This window comes from Myiozetetes cayanensis, unplaced genomic scaffold (genome assembly GCF_022539395.1).
Source record: "Myiozetetes cayanensis isolate MyiCay16 unplaced genomic scaffold, myiCay2020 scf17, whole genome shotgun sequence".
Classification (NCBI taxonomy): Eukaryota; Metazoa; Chordata; class Aves; order Passeriformes; family Tyrannidae; genus Myiozetetes; species Myiozetetes cayanensis.
The window spans coordinates 2238304-2259966 of record NW_026087378.1 but is presented as its reverse complement, the minus strand read 5'-3'; the positions used below and the strand labels follow the sequence as shown (position 1 = coordinate 2259966).

Sequence of the window (21663 nt, the reverse complement as noted above, 5' to 3'; positions counted from 1 at the left end):
TTAATTGGAGCCTTTTGGTAGATAGGTTTGTCATAGGCAAGCATTAAGCTATTAGAAAATGTCCTGGCAGAATTGCTGTGTTCCAAGACTATTCCAGAGTTGCTTCAGGATCGATTTTTCTTCTTTTCTGAAATTACACACCTGACAGGGCTTGATGACAAGTTTCATCACAAGAATATTAACTCAGAAGATGACTTTTTTTTTTCTGTTTGCAGTGAGTTTTGCTGAAATGGATGCTTGTAAAATCATTGGAGACTTTCAGAATTAGCCTGTAATTCTTTCACTTTTAAAATGGTGTTTCATCTACATTCATACCAATAGCCTCAAAAAAAGGACACCATTTTCAAAACTTTTTATTTCAACCTTTGTAGCTTTAGCTTGTTGCAAAACACTGACCCCTCTCATCCTACCACTTCAAAGTGCATTGCCTTTTAATTTTCATCTTGTTGTCTGTTTATTAATCTCAGTAGTGAAGTGCTCAGGAGGGAAATCCAGCACTGACAGCACCTGCTTTATCAGGAAAGAGTTTCATAACTTTTAGTTTTCACCTTTTAGTTACCTTCAGTAGCTTCTGCTCTCAACTGAAAATGATGTGCAAGTAGTCACGTTACTGATTATGAAATAACAAGGGGTACCCGAGCCGTCTGAAGGGAATGTTTTGTGTCAGCACGACAAAACTCGGCTCACAATTTAGATTCCAGATGTCTCTTTATCTAACAGTACCGACTGCTGAAATGATTGAATAATACAGCATGTGTCTGCATGTTGTTATTTTTTTTTTAGTAAGAATATTTTAACCTTCCCTTGGTTCCTTTGCTGTCTTAGGCAGCTTGGTCTAAATTCAGACTGTCTGGAGACATCACAATTTCCAAATATATCCTTTCTCCATCTCTTGTTTCAGTATTGATTGGGGGTTGTTAATCACATCTGGTTTATTTTCTTTCTGATGTAAAGGAAGCTTTTACTGCTGCCTGCACATGTTTTCACGTGGCCTCTTCAGGCAACTGTACCCAAATCTCTGTGTACCCTTTGTGGTGCTGTATTTTTTTTCATAATTATACTAAGCTGTACTACAACAGCTCATCACTTTTAGTGGAGCTACAAGTTTGCAAAATGCCTATACAGAGTTCCTAATTACACATTTTGGATTGGAAAGAGCTTTAAGGATCATCGTGGACAGGGTCACCTGTCACAGGTTGCTCAGAGACCAAACCAACCTGGCCTGGAGCACTTGCGGTGATGTGTGCTTGATTTTAGTGTGCTTGCTGCTGCTTCGAGGCAATCAAATATGGACTGCATCTCCCCTAGTCTGCTGCTGCTTTATGGCTGCAAGAGGCCCCCTGGCTGGCTACATAATTGTTCTGTTTTCTTTGAAATAAGGGCCTGTAATGGAAGGGTTGAAATATCCCTAAGTAAGGCTGCAGTAATGCAGCGCCGTAGCCTTTTTATGGTGCTATTTTTATGGTTCATTTCTGCAGTATTTAGCTGCCTTACCTTTAGGCTCAGAGCTGCTGTTTAATGCTCTTTAACTTTTATTGTCCTCCTTGCAGTCCTGTTTCAAACCACCTCCTCCTCCTCCTAACAAAGTGCTGGTTTCTGCCTTTTCCAGTTAAGAGGTGTTCCTTTATTGCTGCTTTAATCATTGCTTTCGACGGGGATTTGTGATGGAAATACTGCCTTTGAACATCCCGGTGTGAGTCTCGTTACTTCCAGACAGCCAGAGAGGCAGCACCTGCTTTAAAGCTGGAAATGCTTTGAGGGCACAGGGAGAAAAGAATGGCTTTGCCAGGGAGGTTCACGTGGCTCTTTGCACTGCAGGAGTCCTCTGGGGCAGGAACCTCACACAGGCACTGGTCAAAATGGAATGACTGGTGAGGGAGAAGAACAGAGGAGCTTTCATGGACAGATGTTTGGGATTGCCTCATGTACTAATACCTGTTTCCATGCTTCATATTGATATTAAATTAATTGGTACAATTGTAATTAATAATACTTAATCCAGGAGGAAAAAAAAATAGAATTAAAAAGAAATCAGTCTTATTCTTTAGTCTCATAATTAGTCTCATAATTTGAAATATTTTCATCCAAATCTTGTAAAGATAATTTTTTTATCTATGTCTATAATTTCTTTGAGCCTTCTCACAATGATTTGTTGCTAGGCTTCTGTTACATCCTCATGTTTCTTCTCCTGTGTTTCAAGAGAAAGGATGATGGTCACTGATCTGGTGATTATCAATTTCTCTAGATTGTGTGGGCTGTAGTATAAGACCAATGGTCCAAATCTGGGTTCATTTAAGCTAAGTTCAGTTTAAAGATTGAGCAATCTGAAAATTAACCTGAAAAGAACTTCCATAACCCTTAAAAGAACCCCCATGTTGCTCTTAAAAATATTTACCTTTTTCTGGGGTTCAAGCTATGTTTGTTGCTTTTCCAGTCCAATTCCAACACAGTCACTCTGGGTCAGCCTGAGGACAGCAATGGGAAATTAATGGATGGAGTAGCAACATGAGCTGTATCCCAGTCTGTTCAATCCCAGTGTTTGAACTCATAATCGTGGGGCATCAGAACAGGGAAACATCTGCACCCAGTGTTTTTGTATCTGCAGCTTTCCAGGGAAGGAATGAACACTGTGCCTGAGTGGCAAAAAAGACCAGGAATAGAGCACATAGGAAGAGGGATTTAATGCTGCAAGGGCAGGGGTATTAATTTTTTTCAAGAAGGAAGTGAATGGTCTGTAGTGTTGTTAATACTGCACTCACATTCTGTCCCATGTTTGAGTGTCAAGATCAGCTGCAGAACTTCTGAACTGAATATATCAACTTGAAGTTTCTGCCTGTGTCGAAGTTGCAGGCTACAGCTGCTCTCTGCAATTGTCTGCCTATTTTCAATGGTGTCTCAATATTTTGATAACTTTGTACACGATGCAAAATGTTCTGGAACAGAAGAGTGAAGCAAAATTTCTTTTCCTTTTGTTAATGCAAATTTCTAGGATATATTGGGCACAACAAACAACTACTAGGAACAGTGAAGTCCTCACTCTAATTTTGCTTTGTCTTATGTAGCTTTCTCTTACCTAAACTTCAATCCTCTGGCACTGAGGGCTGGGGCAAGCACTGACTGCTGCACGTGAAGGTTGCAGGAAGGTTGTGGGGACTTGGCAAATAATTGGGATCTGTGTGGATAGATTTTGGACCTGTTTAAAAATCAAAAGCATTTTAAAGAGTCGAGGAGAGCACAGTCAAAAGCATCCCCAAGGACTTGACGCACGTTTGGGCCATGCACTTGGAGGAATTCCAAAAGCACCGTAGAAAGGTCATTTTTAGCAGGCTGCTGGGGTATCGTTTTCATAACAAATGTAGACACTGGGGAAAAAGGAAAGGAAAACACTACAAAAGCAGGATACATAATGATGATTCAGAAAATCCATATAGATATACTCCCACTCACATTCATATAAGCTCAAAGAAGTTTTTACTGATTGCAGATAATTGCATGTTTTCACGATCTTGTTGGTTGGTATTTTTATGTTCTGTGTCGTGAAGAGTGAACAGGCAGTGTGAGTGACTGTACAAGAAGAGGCAGGTACTCCTAGGGTGTTGCTTTTTATTCAAAAAGAACTAAAAGTTTGAGTTCTCTTTTTAAAATTCACATAGAGACTGATAAAATTCTCACAGAGTTCTTTTATAATTCTAGTCTATTATTTATAGACTTCAAATAGCACTGTTAGTACTTTTTTTCTTGTTAACTGAGTAGCTGAATTAAGAGATAGTGGAGAGCTTATGTGTATGCCTTTTAAAATAGAAGTGTTTTGAAATTATGTTCATTAAGTGATGTAGAAAGTTAAAACTGAATGGATCCATTGAAATGCAAAGTGCTCCCTACTGAAACAACAAATGTTGGCATTATTGGACTTCATCACTTGACACACTATGCAACATGCTACTCAGAACTTTAGGACACAAGGTTTTCTGCTTAAAGAAGGGAAAGTTCCTACAGTTGAGCTGATGCAGAGCTGCCTAAATGTTCCTATATCTGCATTATTAATCCTGCTCCACTGTCAGGTAAGTGCATATGCAAAGACACTGATATTTCTTGTGTTTGTGTCTGTTGCTGTGCCTGTTACTCTTTCCTAGGCATTAACCAGCAGTTTCACCCTTGCATTCCTGGGAAATAAGCAACAGGGCAAGAAAGAGGTGCAGAATTTGCTACCTTTCCTGGTTTTCCCCTTCTAGAGCTTATGCCTTTCCTTGTTGGTGTTCTGCCTCTCAAATCCTTGAGCTGCTCCCAATCCCCATCTCAGCAGTCCTTCCCCTCTCAGTATTTTCCACCGTACCTTTCTGTAGCCTCTCCCACAGCTCTGTGTCACAGCAGGGCTGTGCCATGGGGACAGACCAGAGCCAGGCCTGGAACACAGCACGGACAACACCAAGAGAACTGTCCAGGGGGTTATAAAAGGTTATAAAATTGTATCCAGCAGTATCTCAATCTTTCAGAGGAAAGCAGATTGCCCTGCAGAGAGGTACCCAGGCCACAGCTGGCGCTGTGGTACAGTACAGGTGTGCCCTTGTGAACATTGCCAGTTTGGTTTGGTTTAATAATGTGACAGGTCAGGGTGCCCAACAGCCTGCCTTGCTGTCAGGCACTGTTCAATCACTGTGCTTCACGTGTCCAGCTGTGTCTTTGTTAGAGGGTGGGTGGTGGTGACAAGCCAGCCTGGCACTCACGGCAGCCTCTGTGACGCTCTGCTTTGCACGCTGCAAAGTTTGAGAACGCTTTGCCTGGGGATGTGAAGAACCCAGCCTTTAAGGAGCCATCAGCTTCCAAGAGCTGAGGAGCTGGCACTGGAGCTGTTCTGGGAGCTGGGTGGCTGCTGCAAGGTTCAGAGTTAGGTTACAGTGGGTACAAGTGTCCCCTTGGTACTGATGTGTTCATCCTGAATTGCTGTTCCTGTGCCTAATAGGGTGTCCTTAGTGCCTGTGTCATTACCTGCAGCAGGCTGGAAATCACGGAAATGGTGTGTTGTGAGGACTGTGCTCTGTTTGCAACAAGCATTTGGGTGTGGGGGTGCACAGTATGTATAAAATGGCCAGTTGGTTTATGTTTGTATTTTAAATAGCTTTCCACTGAGAAATCTGCCTTACTGAGTTTAATCTGTACATTTGACGCGATTGAGACAATTCCTTGTAACTATACAATTTAGACATTTAAAGATGACATGTTTCAACCTTTACTGCTAACTTCAGAACTTTCTGGGGGTGACACACAAGTCCCTGTGTTCTGGGCAGTAGAAAGGGTAGAAACTTCTGTGCAGTTTTACCACACCAGAGGGAACCCTCAGCTGTGGAAACCTGGCAGATAGACCCATGTTTTGTGCAAGAACATGCAATTAAATCTCATTTGGAGAAAGACTGAGACACAGGTAACCAAAGCTTGCACCAGTCTACCACTCACAGTTCATTTTTGCATAACAGGCATAACAACAGCTTATACAGTTTTCTTTAGTCTGGGTTTCTTTTTGTATGGAAGGTAGAAAGCTGCCATAAAACTTCACTGTCTGAATCTGGCAGCCACTTTGAGGCTTCCACTGACATAAAATGACTCATGGCTACTTTTTTGGAGGACTTTGAAGCTTAAATTTTTTTTTTTCTCCCAATGAAAACCAGCATGTTATATTCTATATTCCATTGTTTCTTTTCTTCTAAGAATAAATGTCCAATAAAATTATAGACAGGTGTGATTTTACCACAGCTTGAAGGTATTTTTAAGTCCTAGAACAACTAAACTGAACTGTTTCTATTCTCTTGGCGTGTAGCTTTTCTATTTATTAATTATTATTGAAACCCTATAAAAACTGTTAAAAAAAGAGACAATTTAAGCATTATTGTTCTCTGTATATCTTTTTTTTCAAATACAGAATAATTTTAGGATAGTATGAGGAGGGAAAGAAGCAATTTATGTTAGAAAGTGTCTTATTCTTCTTTTCTATTACAGTTTTTCATCACAAACCCTTTTTTTTTTTTCCTCTACACTCATTCTTGCCGTGTGCTGCCATGACAATCTGGCCAGAAAAGAGGGGAAAAAAACGATTGTTCTCTCAAAGAATATGGAAGTTAATACAGTCTCTGTCAGACCACTACTCCCTGAGCACCAGAGGTCCTTTTGACCTGTGGGAAAATAAATGCTAGAGCCAGCTCTGAATTAATGAAGAAAGCAAAACGTGGCTTTTTCCATTTACCATTAGTGCACAGAAGGGTGGGCAAATGTCCCCTGGCAAGCTCAACTTTCAGAGGTGTCACCTTTCTCCCTGTGCCAGTGATGAGGTGCCCCTGTGTGACCCCCACGCTGCTGAAAACAAAGGGGGTCCATCCTGCAGGCTTCACTTATGTTCTGTGAGCAGCACCCAGGCTCCTTTCATGGCTTTTCAAGGACACCTAAATTACCAAATCATCGCATGCTGACAGTCATATTTTTGTATTTTTTCGGTATAGGATTGTCTTATTGATCCGCAGGAATTAGGGAGACTGAGCTGAGACTTAGCAAATTTACTCTCCTGTTTTCAAAACAGAGAATTAGTCCCAGTTTAATTCAAATTACTAATGCTAATTGTGAGGCAGAAAATGTGTTTTTCTTAATCGTGTTTGATGGGTGAACAGGTAAGACAGAGAATACAGTTTTTTAATTCTTATATGGAACGTATTTGAAATTAAGTGAACTGGTACAAATCAGATCATTTCTTTTCATAAGCAGACGTTGTACGATGCTCCCAGCCTTACTGCTGTGAGGCTGTAATTAATGTTGATAAATGCTCATGTTCTCTCTGTGCAGCTTCAGCCCACAGACAATTGGTTGTACCAGAGCATGTCAAATCTCACATAAAAATATGGCTATAGATCATTGGGTTTAGGGATAGAGTTGAGACAAGTCAATTTATTTCCATTAGTGGCTGAATCCAGATTTAAAACTCCAGGAGTCCAAGTGTTTTGTCCATTGTGTCCTCAGTCTTTCTGTTCTGCTTTGCTGTAATTTAGGTATATCTGCTAATCTGGCCTCCAGCTTTGGGAGGCAGTGTCAGTTTTCCAAAGTGGCTTGGTGGATATTTAACACATCTTCAGTTAAATGTCTTTTTTAAACTTTTGAAGGCAGAACTTGTGTACTTTCAGGTATTTTTTCTGTCTTCTGATGGCTGCCACTTTGTCAGGAGTCCTCATATGGAGTGGGGGAACTTTTGACTTTCAAAATACGTGGGTAGGACACAGGGGTATGAAAAAATTCAGGGTTTTTCCAATGACCTTTTTTTCTTCTTTGCTTTGAGAATGGCACTTGTATCCTTTTCAGTCAGCCTTTTTTTGCTCTACGAAGTTCTGATTAGTTTTAACAGTATCATAAAGATCATGTTTGTATGGATAAGTGTTTTGATTTTCTTTATATACTTTATGTATCTCAGTGTGGATCACGGTGGAAGTATTTTTTGTTCTACCTTTTTTTTTTTTTTGTCTTCTCACATGAAACAGTATATGATTGACATGTTCTATTAAAGCATATCTAGATATTCATTAATTCAGTTTTAATGGGAGCAGAGTTTCATTATATATCTGAGTTTACTTTAACAATGCTTTATATTAAAATTTCCATTGGTACTGTAGCTGGCTTCTCAGCTAAAGGGGACATAAAATTCCTGGGTTTAAAAACCTTGACATTTCAGATAAAGACAGTTCCAAGGACAGCAATTTCCAGTTTGATTCTATGAGATCTGCTTTTGGGCAGGAAAAGGATAAGAACTGTTGTAGACCCTGAGGTCCCAACCTGAGAAGGTCACTCATGCCGTGAGGATTCAGGAGGAGAAGGGGGTCTTGGACTGAGACAGATGTAGATTTAACCTGGATGAGGTTAAATGAATAAAATCCATAAGCCTTTGTCTCACCAGGACTCTCCTTCTTCTGTCCTTCCCTCCTTCCTCATGTCCCTTCAATCCCTGGGTCCAGTCGTGGGAAGGGTCTTGTGCTCCAAACTCTGAAGAGCAAAGCAGAATGGACCAAACCTGCTTCTGCTACCAGGTGCTGGTCAGGTTTTAACCAGACAGAAGAGTTAATGATCCACTGTAACACAACCAGCACCATAACATCATTTCCCCAACAGTTATTTTCATTGAACTGTTGCAAAGTAAAGAAACATTTAAGATGAAGTGTTCAAGAAATGAGACTTTGATTATTTCTTGTTTTTGTGTAACTGGAAGGTGTATTTTTTAATTTAAAAGGCTGGGTAATTTTGAGGAGGAACCCTTTTGCCATTTGCTTTTACTGTGTTTTCTCATAGATCACGTATGATGTGCAGAAAAGAAGCAATTCTAACCTCTCATGAACCTCAGGGATAAGGAAAAAAAGGGCAGCTTTATTTGGTTAAAAAAAAAAAAAAAGGCATTGTTTCTGTTAAGTAACTGGTATTAATCTGCCTGAGTTTGATTGCAGACTTGTGTGTCTGAAGTCTCCAAAGCACAAGGGAAAAGTTATGACAGTGGATACTGCCACTGCCTTTGGTGGCTGAAATATTTTCTGAAACAAACTAGCTTTTGGTCACTGTTGTAAGGGATGTACAAGGTCACTAGGATTTTAAAATTCAATATTAACAAAGGCAGTGTCAAACTAAATAATTTTCTTGTTCATTAATAGAGTTTATTAATTAATTGAAGAAAATACCATACTTTGAGGCTGTCTTCAAATAGGAATGTTTAATTATAAACTGTGAAACCTGGCCAGCCTTGCTTTTACTGCCTTATACCTTTCTGCAAGTTCTGTGCAAGTTATTATACTCTGGATTTCATTTCAAAATAAATGCTTTAATATACTTTAAAATCACTTCTACTATTCTGTAAAATAAGCATGCACTGATCTATGCTTGACAGTAGGCACATGCATGATGGTGGGCTGGAAAAAGTGCTTAGGAAACACATTTCAGCTTCAAACTTCCAAATTGTTGCTGTAATAAACAGTGACTGACATGGATTTTAAAGCTCTCACAGGTGGTTTGAGAGCGACATACTGGATTGTATCTGAATACAAATGTTAAACATATTTTACATTTGAAGTAAGACTTGGGTTATTTTAGGCTGCGATTTTGAGTTTGGAGATTACTGAGTGTCTTCGTTCTGTCTGATTCCAAGAAGCACTTTCAGAGCTGTGAAGGGAGAGGAAATGAAATAAATCTTCAGAGCTCTTCTATCTTAAACCAAGTGGCCTTCTCGAAGACCACTGCCCTTATTCCGTGCTTCTCATTTTATTGTTTACTGAGAACGTGCCTGTAGTTAGTTCTGCCTGACTGTGAGAAGTTAATCTGAAGAAACCAGTCTTATAGTTTGCTTTCTCCATTTCCTCCATCTGGAATGTGTTGACAGAGTTTTCTGAGATTTTTTTTTTTAGGGAGTGTATTCTGTCCTTTATTTTCTTCTTAACAAATGCACGGGCAGTTGAGTCCTCTTTTTTGCTGCTCAGTCATGTGATTTTCTCAGTTGCTCAAACAAAACCTGTGTACTGTTAAAAAAAAAAAATCATGGTTAATTCTAAATCTGGCAGATCTTTTCTTGCAGAACTATGGGTTTTGCTCAGTGTGTGCTTAGTGGTTTTTGCTGGCGGCTTTTGCCAAGAGTGTAAATGAGACTCATAATGTTTTCCTAGAGTATTTGTTGGGTGGTGGATTCCACAGGGAGCTCACAGACACTTCACTGGTCATGCTGTGTTTTAGCTGCTACGTGGTCAAGTTGCATCTAATTACAGCAAGGATTAAGAAAGATATCCTGACACTGTGTTTTACTATCAGTTGTTAAGCTCTGAGAGCAAAAAGACTACGAGAATTTTCATCTCTATTTCTTCACACAAAATCCTTTTTAGTTAAATTCAACAGGCTATGGCACCTGGAGTGTAATAGGAGTAGGAGATGTTCTTTCTTAACTACAGGACTTGCCATTTTCAACTGTGTTCCATTTTATGTTTTGCAGGCATTTCTTGTTTAAGACATCTTCTGGAACTACTCCGCTGTTCAGCAGCTCTTCCCCCGGTTACCCACTGACCTCAGGAACGGTTTATACTCCACCTCCCAGGCTGCTACCTAGAAATACATTCTCCAGGAATGCGTTCAAGCTGAAAAAACCCTCCAAGTATTGCAGCTGGAAATGTGCTGCTTTGTCTGCAATTGCTGCTGCAGTCCTGCTTGCCATCCTGCTGGCGTATTTCATAGGTAAGGCTGTGTTTTCTCTCTCAAATCCCATGGCTGTGTCAGCAAGTGAAAGTTCAGCAGGTAAAAGGATGGTTAATGTGTGTCACAGATTTGTGTTCTTAATGAGCAAAGAATATTATTATTCCTTGTAGTGAAAATAAAATGGTCAAGTCACATTCACTGTCATAAGAGCAGTGGAAACAAGAATTCTTCCACTTCCATTCAGGATTCTTAATGTGCAGTGTGAACTTTAGGTGTCAGATACACACCTCTCATAGAGGGCACAAACAGAGTGATGTAATGACTTGCTGAGGTACTATATATATATATTTAAAAAATATTTGGAAAACATGGTTGTAGTCAGTGAACATAAGTAACATAACCCGGTGGCATTTGAATTCAAATATTACCATCACATGCTGCCTTTAGATAAAAAACACAAAATCATTCTGATTAGTAGCTCTCTGTCTGTGTTGGTCTGTGTGCCTAAATCCTGGGGTTTTAGACCTGGATCATTAGATAGTTCCATTCTGTGTGCTGTTATTTTCCGTGTTCCATACATCCTTAGTCTTGTAAGGAAAAGTATAGAAACTCTGAATGTTGTGCTTCTTTCCCAGGATTTTTATATTGGTAGTGACTGTATCATGTCCTAATTCTTTCTGTATCATGTCCTAAACCACTTTCTGTGTTTTTTTCAGATTTTTTTTTTTTTTTTAAATGTGCTTCTGATATTTTGTCTTTTTTAATTTAACTATTTCTGATTTCCTCCCCCGGTATCCCCCTCATTCTCTGTTGTAGAGGGTTTTCTAAGTGTCTATACAAACTAGCTGTGTATTTTGTACCTTTTCCAGTGCCTTCAACAATACACTGGTGACAGTGATGTGCTGTAGAAACTCTCTTCTCTGAGTAAATGGCAAAATTATGGTAGCCTGACGATATTTTCTGTTAGTGCTTTCCAGATCTATTCTGTGTGGGTTTTATTTCACCTCTGAAACTATACTCACATACAGCACTCAAAAGACCTATAAAGATGCACTGAATTTCTCTCTGTTCTTTTTTTTTTTGATCCCATATAATCTGACTCTTCAGGATAGACTCTGTTTTCTTAGAAAACCCCATTTTTCATAGTAATGAGCTTCTATATGTAATTAATATATAGAGTAGTAAGAGCTGACTACTTTATTGCTGCTGTATAGTCCAGGCCTACATCCCAGCATTCTCAGTACTACAGGGCTAACCATCTTTCTGCATTTCTTCTGTAGAAAGCCTCAGAAGAATAACAAGCTTCGTTTGCTACATAAATGAAAAGATTGGAAAGCACATGATTCATTGAACTTGACAGTTATCATACAACAGCTCCCTGTTTGAGTGATTATGCACATGGGAAATGATATGCTGCAAGTTGAACATTTTAATCATGTGCATAACTTTGAAGTGATGGATTATGAAATGTATTTTTCCGTGGTATTTAGGTTAGTGTAATCCAAATCAAAGCTTTTCAACGTGGTTATTGCTTGATACACTTTCACATATAAGACAAGAAAGAAAGTACAGCAATATATTGACTCTTAATAATTGATGAATGAGGTATCAGTTCAGGTAATGACATAAGTGATCCATTTTGACAGAAGTTTTTGAGGTCTTCTGTTGAAAGAATGATGAGCACAATAGAGTTGGTAGAGAACACAACAAAGCAGGGTTTAGGAAGAGAGTGTTGGCTCAAGGATTAAATAATGAGAAGTTACCTGACAAGCTTCATGCCATACACAGGAAAGAATATCTGTCAAAATCAGAAAATAGTTGAAATTAATCCTCTGAATAAATTTGACGGGTCCACCGTGATCATAATTTAAAGTGATGGAAAAGAGAGAAAAGAAAAAGAACCCAAAAAAGCAGTTGCATAGCCTTAGGCAAAAGGGATGTGCTTTAGTTAGGCCATTTATTAAATTAATTCCCTCACTCTCAGCAAAAACTCATACAATTCATTCCACATGACAAAGAGCAGGTGTAAGACCATCAGCTATAAAGTAATCCTTGCTGTCCTCCAGCAGCATGACTTAAGGTGCTAAATCATCTCCTTATTTGAAAAAAGGAGAGGCATTAAAGGTGCTGGTAATGTTTTTCTGCTGTACGTGTCCACAAAGAAAATTTCTTGCTCTCCACCACAGCAGAGGTTGTATCACTGGGGTTACATTACCTCGAAGTAACAGGTATGGAAAAAGTCATCAAGGCTTGCAGCAAATGGTTCTGCTCCTTGGATATCAATGCTGGTCAAGACTGTTGCAGGACTAAATGAAAAAGGCAGTGATGGCAAATAGGAGGTAATTATTTTGAAAGAATACTTTGAAGTTCTCATAGATTTATAAATGGATTGTACATTGTATAAGTGTCATTAAAGAAATGGGATAATTGATATGGATAAGTCATTGAAAACATGATGTCTTCACGTTTAAACATGGCACTTTCAGAGGGCTGCCTAAGATGATGGGGGGGCATGAAAAAATTCCTAATTTGGGCGATATGAAAGAGATAGGAAAAAAATAGAAAATAATAAATATTGCAAAAAATTGAGGCATTCTTATTGCCTTTCCACTAACACACAAGTAAAATGACTGAAATGAAAAGGCAGTATGTTTAAAGCTTTCAAAATAAATTCATAGTGTGTAAATAACCTTTGGAACTTCTTGCTGCACTACATAATTGATGTTAAATAAAGATACTACTGAGATTTTAAGAAGTAAACATTTGTCAAAATAATGGCAATATGCCTTGTTAGAAGGTAACTTTGGGGTTTATTTTTCTTTTTTAAGATACATATAGATTGATTGTTTAGATCATAATATTGTCATTGAAGTTTAGCTATTTAGATAGATTCTTGCTTTATAGACCAGTCAGTAGCACTGTTATCTGAGTTTTCCTAAATCTTTCTTTGAAAACTATCCTGACTGATGTCTGGGAAAAATTCCTGCAAGTTGCACTGGTTCTCTGTCAGAAGGCATCTGTTTGTGCAGAATATCCTTGGTTCTGTGTGTGTTTTGCCATCTTAGACATACTGTTCTGTACTTGAATTCCTTTACGCTGGCAGGGTTTCTGCAGGAATTTGACACAGATCAGATTTACCAGGTTGAAAATAAATCAAGGGATTTGGGCATTTTTTTGGTTAAAGGGATGGACAGAGGAAAAAAAAAATCAATAAGAAAAAGAGCATATTAAGATGTTTCTATGGCTGACTGTTATGCTGCTTTTAATAACAGACAATAGGAATAAAACCACTTGAGTTAACTTTCCCTTTACGTGGCATACACAAGTTGTCTGTGTATTTAAAGGCAGGTTTATCACTTCTCCCTGTTCCTTCAGTAGCCAGATGTGAGTGAAATGCAGAGTATTTGTTGCTAGAATTGCACAACCTTTTTAGTAAATTCCAGCATGCAGGATGGAAATAAAATTGTTCCACAATCCTCTCTGAGACTTGTGCCATTTCACAAAGCCCAGGAGTTATTCCTATTATCCAGGGGTGACATATGAAGAATGTAGAAGCAGCCATTCAAATTAGGACATCCTCAAGATATTGGGCTGGTGGTAAAACCCAGTTACGAGAAAGTAATTTATAAAGTGTCAAAAGGAAAGCATATACCACACATATTGTCTTTGTCAGAGTGTTCACTTCAGAGGTTAAGGGAGTGATGAAAGCATTTGTCATGTTAAATTAGTTTTTAGCTCTTTTGATTCATGCCAAACTCGGAGGGGAAAAATATAAAAAAAGAAGAAAGAAGGAGCAGAAAAAGAGTCACCTTGTGTTTTTCACAAAGTAATTGCTGCCAAACGTAAATACCACATTTTTGTAAGCCTTTACACTGCTCTGGTTTCTGCCAATCTATCTTTGAGCATCAAAGAACATCTGACCATCAACATGTCAGACATTAAAAATATGGTAATTTAAAGTATTTAGGCTTTCCTGTGTGTGGGGGGAAACGCCTAAACTGTTATTTCCTGTAAAAATTAAAAACTACAATAGGTTTAAAGATGTTTCACGTGAAAATAACATCTTGATACTCGTACGGTAACTTTTATAGAGTATTGATGTTATTTTATCTGCTATCACTTTGAAGAAGATACAGGAAAAACAAAAGGAAAATGAGAGAGATTATGAGAGCAGCATGCTTGCACTATGTCTTTAGTGCCTAAGTTACACGTGAAAACATTATTAGTTATTTATTCCTCAGTGTTATTTGACCTTAAAGACACAAGAGGTTTAAGATAAATTTCAGATTTCTGCATAAACTTGAAATAATATATTCACTTCAGCGCCATAAAAAGGACTGAATTGCCAAAGGGTCTGGCAGTTAATTAAGCAAATGAAAATGTGTTCTTTCTTTTTATTCCCTATATATATATTTGAAATTAAAACCTGAAAAATAGCTGTGCACAGGAACATAAGACATAGAGGGAAATAAATGGTTAATTTATGTAGTTATTCCTCTTGTACTCCCAGAAGTATTCATTTGTTTCTGTGACAGTCAGACAATGAAAGTTATGGGGTTTCTTATTTGGAAGCAGGAGTCTCATCTTTGCTCTGCATCAAATAGGTACATACCACAGTTTGCATAAAGTTTTATTCTTCGACTGTTGATACCAACCTGAGTTATTTTATTCCACAAATGAGTCAGATATTTGTTAATGAGAGTGCTTGGGTGAAGTTTGTTCGTTCCTCTTTGTAAGTTTTTTCACTCATAAGTCCAGTTGCCATTCTTACTCTTATTCCATAGGTGAGGATTCATCAAAACAAGTTGCTAAAGTGACTGTCTTACATACTCATGGATTATTTTTTTCTCTCTCTCTGAGTAGTTTTTGACAAACAGGAACTTAAGTTTCATTTGATTTCTTATGTTTCATTTGTTTTTCACTCGTGGAGTCAGAAAACCACTGACTTTGTCTTGTCCAGACTTGACTGAAATCAAATATGCTAGACATTTTGGAAAGCAAGACTGAAAAAGGGAAAATCATGCAAAGCTGGAACCTCAGAAAGGCAGAGGGCATCTGGCTGCCAATCACTGCGATCAGATTCACTTGAAATCAATGTAAACCGAGGGAGTGCTGCATCTTGCAAGATTAGCTGATGACAGAAGGTTCTGTTCTTAAATTTGCATTGAAAATAGGTGTCACTTAGGGGCAATAATTAAATTCCAGAATATGCCTGTCATATTCTAAATGTCACACATTCAGTGATTCTTATTGACTGCTATCAGTCAATCTGAGAGAGAAAAGCGTAGTAGTAGCTCGATAAGCTTGTCTGATGCTGCCTCTGAAAAGAGAGGTTTTGGAGCCTTTTAGGGAATAGCATCTGGCCCCATTCTGTAAGAAAACTACGTGCTAGTGCTGGGAATCATGGTGCCTGCCTCCAGGAAATTTAGATGTGGCTTTCTATCCTAGCAAGTGTCCCTGTTCCACAGTCCAAAGGTGTGAGAGATTCTTTAGGGCAAGGAGACAGTTTTCCGAGAGACAAGATGCTCCAGCTGCTCTATGTGTTTAATGCCACAAGGAACTGGAGGACTTGGATGTGAATTTACTTGAGTATAGTTTCTCTGGGCTTTTCCTGAGTCAAAAATAAAAGCTTGATCTACAGATTTTTTTCCAAGAAAAGCCAATGTACCTGTTGTTTTGCCCAGCAGAAGTCTTGGGGATAGTGGAAGTGGGAGGATTTCAGTGTGAAAGGGGCAGTCTTGCAGCCTGTTCAGTTCTTTGTCTTTGTCACAGATTTTCATACAGTAAATCTCAGCACTTGAAACTAGAGTGAGACTAATGTTTCCATAACTCACAGAGTGCTACCATGTCCTTAGCTCTTGAAATTGAAAACCCTTCCTGCTCAGCTACCGGTTCCATTTGGAATCCTTGGCAAGAGACAGGAGACAGAGGGATCATAGCACATATTCCTTTTTGTGTTATTGGGTGTGTGTTTTCAGGGCCCCTCTTGGTTTGTTAATGCATATTGCACAGCACAGTCTGGGATGGGCCTGAGACAACATTTTTCACCCATACTGGCAGTCCTCCTGTTTTTAGAGAGATGGTGTTTACAATTAGTAGTTTAGTAGTACAGTTATTATTTATACAGTAGAGGTTTTGGCGTTTTCTAGTCCAAGCTGCAGGAATGGCTCCTTCAGAGATGATTTCTTTTTTCTTCTCTTAGATGTGAAGTACAAGCTTTGCTTCACGTGCCCTGACATCCCACCATGCACAAACTAGAAAGGGCTGGGTTTCGTGATGTCCGTGTGACAGAGCCTGTTTTCACTTCCATCGGTGCAAATACTGAATATTATGGATTTTTTTTTAGTAGTCTAGGATTTAATCCCAGAAGCACAGGTATGAAGTCTTGTCGGGGCAAAGAGATAGCAGAGATGAGGCGGTGCAAAACGAGTCTTGCAGGAAGTTCAGAGGCAAAAACAATGAAAAAGCATTGAGATATTTTAGTGAGACATGCTTTATAACCTAGCCCAACAAACTGAGATGAGGCCATTTTTCAGGGGAAAGGTAAGCATAAAGGATATTGAAGATTAAATTTTGTGAATATAATGCCAAGTCAAAGAAAACTATCAAATAAACCTGTGGTCATTCTCTCCGAAAAGTCAATGTTCAGTATCAGAGTAAAATATCTCATTTCTTCCTAGGTAAACATTGCTTTCTTAGCAGTTATTTAGATTGAGATCACCAGTTGATCATTTATGGATTCATTTATATTGATTATTTGTTGCTGTGTTTCTGTGTTGACTCATTGTGTTGCTTTGCACTGAGTGTGCTTATGGATTTTATTCATTTAAGTGCAGCAGTACATATTTGCCTTTAGAAATATATCCATTGCTCTATGGGGTAATAGCAGATTGAAAGATGTCACGTGGATTTTGTAAGTGGCTGACGTGGCTCTTACAACAGCATTATGAATGCCATGGGAAAAAAACCCCACAGAAAATACTTAAATGTGCTAAAGAGACAAGAGACTATTCAAGGAATATTCAAGGAACTTGAGAGAAGACAAAATAAAAAATTGGAGTTAAATTCAATTTGTGAAAATAATAAGACAGGGTAATAGAGTACAGAAATTATGGAGCAAAGGAAGCTGAACAGTGGCAAGAGAAATGACACATCACGATGAACTGACAGAAAAATTTACTCACCATATAATATAATGGGATGAAATTATCTCCTTTCAGCATTTTAAAAACTGTTTAAGAAATAGTTTTCAGGTTCATTTCAGCCCTTGCTTCTTCAGGCTTTAATTTCACGTAGTCTTGTTGCACGACACTTTGACCTGCCTTCTCATGTCACTGCTGCCAGCCATCTGATGTATCTGTATGTCCAGTAATAAAGTCATTGGCTTGCCAAGGTCAGTGAGTTTGAACACCTAACACACCATATTCACTTGATGCTGTGCCTTGTTATTAATCCTTCACGTTGTGGTATTGTTATAAACAGGAAAAATGACATCTTCCCTGATAAACTATCTGATCCCCAGGACAAATTTGCACTCAAGATTTAGGTTTACAAGGTTAGAGGGTAATTCAGGTAGGAAGGGACCTCTGGCTGTCTCTTGTCCGGTCTTGTACTCAAAACTGGGTCATCTCTGATGTCCACTCTGCTCTTGAAGACCTCTAGGGACAGAGATTGCACCTGGCTTTATCTTCCTGATGACCTGCAGGTACCAACAAGCTGCTTTGAAGCTGCTCTCTCTCCCCCAGGCTGGATAAACCCAGCTCCCTCAGCCCCTCTTCCCACAGCCAGTGCTCCAGCCCCCAGCCTTCCTGGGGACATTCCCTGGGCTTGCTCTGGTTTATTGATGTCCTTGTTGTGTTGGAAGGCCCCAAACTGGATGCAGTTGTTCTAAAAGCAGAATAATGAGGGCTGAGCAGATGGGAGAATCATCTCCCCAAGTCTCCTGGCCATGCTTCTGTTCCTACAGCCCAGGGAGCAGCTGCCAGGGCACATTCCTGACTCCTGTTCGTCCAAGGGGACCCCAGGGCTTTTCACACAGAGCTGCTCCCCAGCCTGGCAGTCCCCAGTTTGTACCACTGCAAGGAGTTATTCCCATTTCTAGTGATCTGAGGCATTTTTGCCTGAACAATGATGAGTGCTAAGCTGTGAGACATGTAGTCCTTTCCTTGAGTGTGAATGAATGTCTGTTTTCCAGAACAGAATTTGACCATGATTGGTACAGAAGAGCCAAAGCCTGTTTTATTTATTAGAGCAATGAGTGTAGAAAGGAGAGGCTCCTTTTGGGACTGATGCATGTATGCTTCCTTTATATTCAGCTAATTTCTTACTTAATTTCTCATAATCGTTTCTGACATCAGAAGCTTGAATTACAATGCCAAAATGAAGAATGTAGTTGGTTAGAAAAATCATGTTTTGACTTGTATGTTGAGCAGATTTGATAATGAGAGAATCACTATTGAGCCCCACTGTGTGATTTTGAGACAATATGGATGTCTTTATCTTGGCTATTACTAAATAATTACTAGAAAAGGCAAGCATTTGTATTAATATAGTTTCTGAATGGAAAAGGATTTTCATTCTCTAAAGTTGGTCTTACAGAACCTTACCTAAAACTGTAAATATACTCTGGGTTTAGTTTGTTTTCTTCTCTGAGATGTCCAGATTTATCCCTCTGTGTCATGTTTAATTTTTAAAAGGCAATATACATAATGCATAGCAGTGCTGCAGTTAATTTGGTTTTAAGCTTTTTTTTTTTTTTTTTTTAATTTGCTGGTTGGTTGATCAGCTGATTCCCTCCAACATTTTTCTTACTAAATACTTTCTGAGAGAAGTCACAGAACAGAAGATGTTTTCACGTACTGATGCCAGTGTAGCAGAATAGGTTCCCCACTGGCTGGATGAGGAGGTGTACTCTGTGTCTGTGGCACGTTATTTGCCTTGCAGGAATCAACCTGGATTAGACAAGATGCTTGGAAAGGTCACTCTCTTACATATGTGATGCTTGTCCTTGTGTGTTAACAGTGGTTTCATTTAAATCTGAGCATTTTACAAGCCACAGAACTGCATTTTTCTATGTATTTGCATCTTCTTCTTCTTTCAATTTACTTATTTCTCCTGCAAGAGACTTCCTATTTTCTGCAAGGTGCAGGTGACTGAGTAGAGCTAATGCAGGGCTCAGAGGATGAAGAATTACACAGGGATGCAGGAGAAGGTCAGAAGGCTCTGTCCGTGTTGACAGGCATCTACTGCTGGTCCTCAGGATCCCAATTTCACATAAACTGACTTGGGTGCAATTTTAGCAAGAGCAAGCCCAAAATCATCCCACTATTATCAAGAGATTTGGCAGTGTAGCTGAAATAATTCTGTGCAGTCAGTAGAACAGAATTCCAAATTTTCAATTTTCAATCAGCATCCTTGTCCTACAGCTTTGCCTCCTAAATATGGAACCCATGAAACCCCTGTGTAATTCTAGGGGAGGCAGTTTGATCCAAGGCAGGTGGTTTGTCAGCAAACCCAGGTTTTGCTTCTGACAGTTGGAATTGGAGTTGTGAGGGTCATGTTTTCTTTTGCAGAAGGAAAGTGATACTCCTTCTGTCAGACTGTACTGCCACTAGAGGATTTCTGTGTTCAGTTATTAAAAACTTTAAAAGAGAGGTAAATAGTGCTTGATATGCTGAGAAAATTAATGGATGCTTGAAAAATGTCAGGAGTACATAGCAAGTGTCCCAAGGTAATAGAAGGAGTAGAAATGAACTTGTGGCATCTCTGCTGGTCTGAGGAAAATGCAAAATAACTTTGAACTGAAAGAGAAATTAAACAATTTCACAGCAGGCACAGCAACAGTTACCAGAGATGGGCAATGCAATGGATTAGTGTGCCTGTAGCATCCAGGGGCTTCTCTAAGGCAAAACCTGGGCCCATTTGTAAGAACATGGTGCAGAGCTGAAAATACAGAATCATGTTAAAACTGGCCACAAGGTAGCAGAGAGCATCAAGAGAAAAAAATGCAATTTAGGCCCATAAGATTTATTAAGCCAAAAATTTATTTCACCTGTTGTTTCTTTCTTTGTGCATATCCCCTTCTGCATCTTGAGACTCCATTAATCACTGAAATGCAAAACTCCAACCACATGAGAAAAGCAAAAGGAGGGCCCATAATGGAATCTGCTCATTAAGAAAAGCTCAGGGATCTGATTAGTCTTACTCTTGCAGGGGGAGTTTTGACTTTTTTTAAAAAACAATTTGTCATTTTAACTCTCTTGTTATTGTCTTTATAGCCAGAATCTAAACCTTAAAAACATCAGAGTTCTTAAAGAGAGGTTTAGGGATTGGGAGCTTGTTTCTTGAAGAGTATTAGGGTCTTTTCCAACAGGACGAATTTTTCTGCACCTCTGGAGGCTTCCTGAAAATCCTAAAACAAATAATAGAAAAATAGTGATTTAAACCCTAATTTCTAATACAAACCAGCTCTGGCTGTCTAGATGAAGAATAAGCTTCAATAAATGGGAGACAGACGCAAGGCTCTTCAGTATGAAGAGTAGCGAGGATGCAGAAATAGAAATAGGTTTTTCATTACATGAGGGATTATGCTTGGGCCAGAAATGCCAACTATTCTGTGGACCGCAGCTGCACTCTCTGTCTGCTGTTGCATTAGCTGGTAATAGTAAAACAATGATGTGATGGTAGAGACAGCTATTTGTTCTCAGAAACACAGAAAAGTTGTTTTTCCCTTTCTTGGCTTGGATTGCCATATTGTCCTCCATGGCATGTCTTAAACCTGTGTCTTTTCGCAGCAAATGGGCCACAGATTAAAATACACATTCTCCTTGAGCACCACCTGAGGATGCTCCTGCAGCTGCTGCTGTGCTCCCTCAGCCAGTTTTTTCTGCTGTTGTCCTGACAATCCTTAGTCAATTCAGGGCTCGTTATTAGCTTGCACAAGCCGGGCCAGGGCAATTGCCTGAGCAGCCCTGGGCAAGTGCCACCCATTAGGCCTGGGGGGGTTATTGTTGCTGGGAGCAGTGGATTTAGAGACCTTCAGGAAAACAGCAGGAGTCATCTTGCCCCTTGATTGGTTTTCTGTCGTTTGATCAGCACCGCCCACCCTCATATTGACAGAGAGACTGGGAATAGTAGTGGTTTTCAGGATATAGCTGGATAGAGGGCTTCACTCAGTCTCATCCTGAAATATTTGAAAAAGGAAATTACTGAGGTTGAAACGCTGTGATTTTCATCTCTTTAGATTTTTTTCTTTTAGATCTCTGACAGAATGAGTTTTATCTCTTGCTTTAGGCTAAATAAAGGTTTAACAACATTTAATACACACAGTTCTCTTCATCTTCAGATTTTTTTTTCCCTGTCAAAAATCTGTGCATTTACTTTTTATAAAATCACTGTGGAAGTGGTCTGCTTAACTCCATTTCCTGTGCCATGAAGCATTGTTTTAATATGTTGTTTGACTTTTTAAAATGAGCA

The 21663-nt window shown here is 39.1% G+C and overlaps 1 protein-coding gene across 16 annotated transcripts in view; it reads left to right on the top strand.

Moving 5' to 3' along the window:
* TENM2 (teneurin transmembrane protein 2) overlaps positions 1–21663 on the top strand; it is a 617318-nt gene that overhangs the window by 444575 nt on the left and 151080 nt on the right. For all 16 annotated transcript variants that reach the window (XM_050312365.1, XM_050312379.1, XM_050312377.1 and 13 more), the window contains one exon: positions 9989–10227. In XM_050312365.1, coding sequence (XP_050168322.1) covers positions 9989–10227 — 239 coding nt within the window. The remainder of the gene's footprint in view (positions 1–9988; positions 10228–21663) is intronic.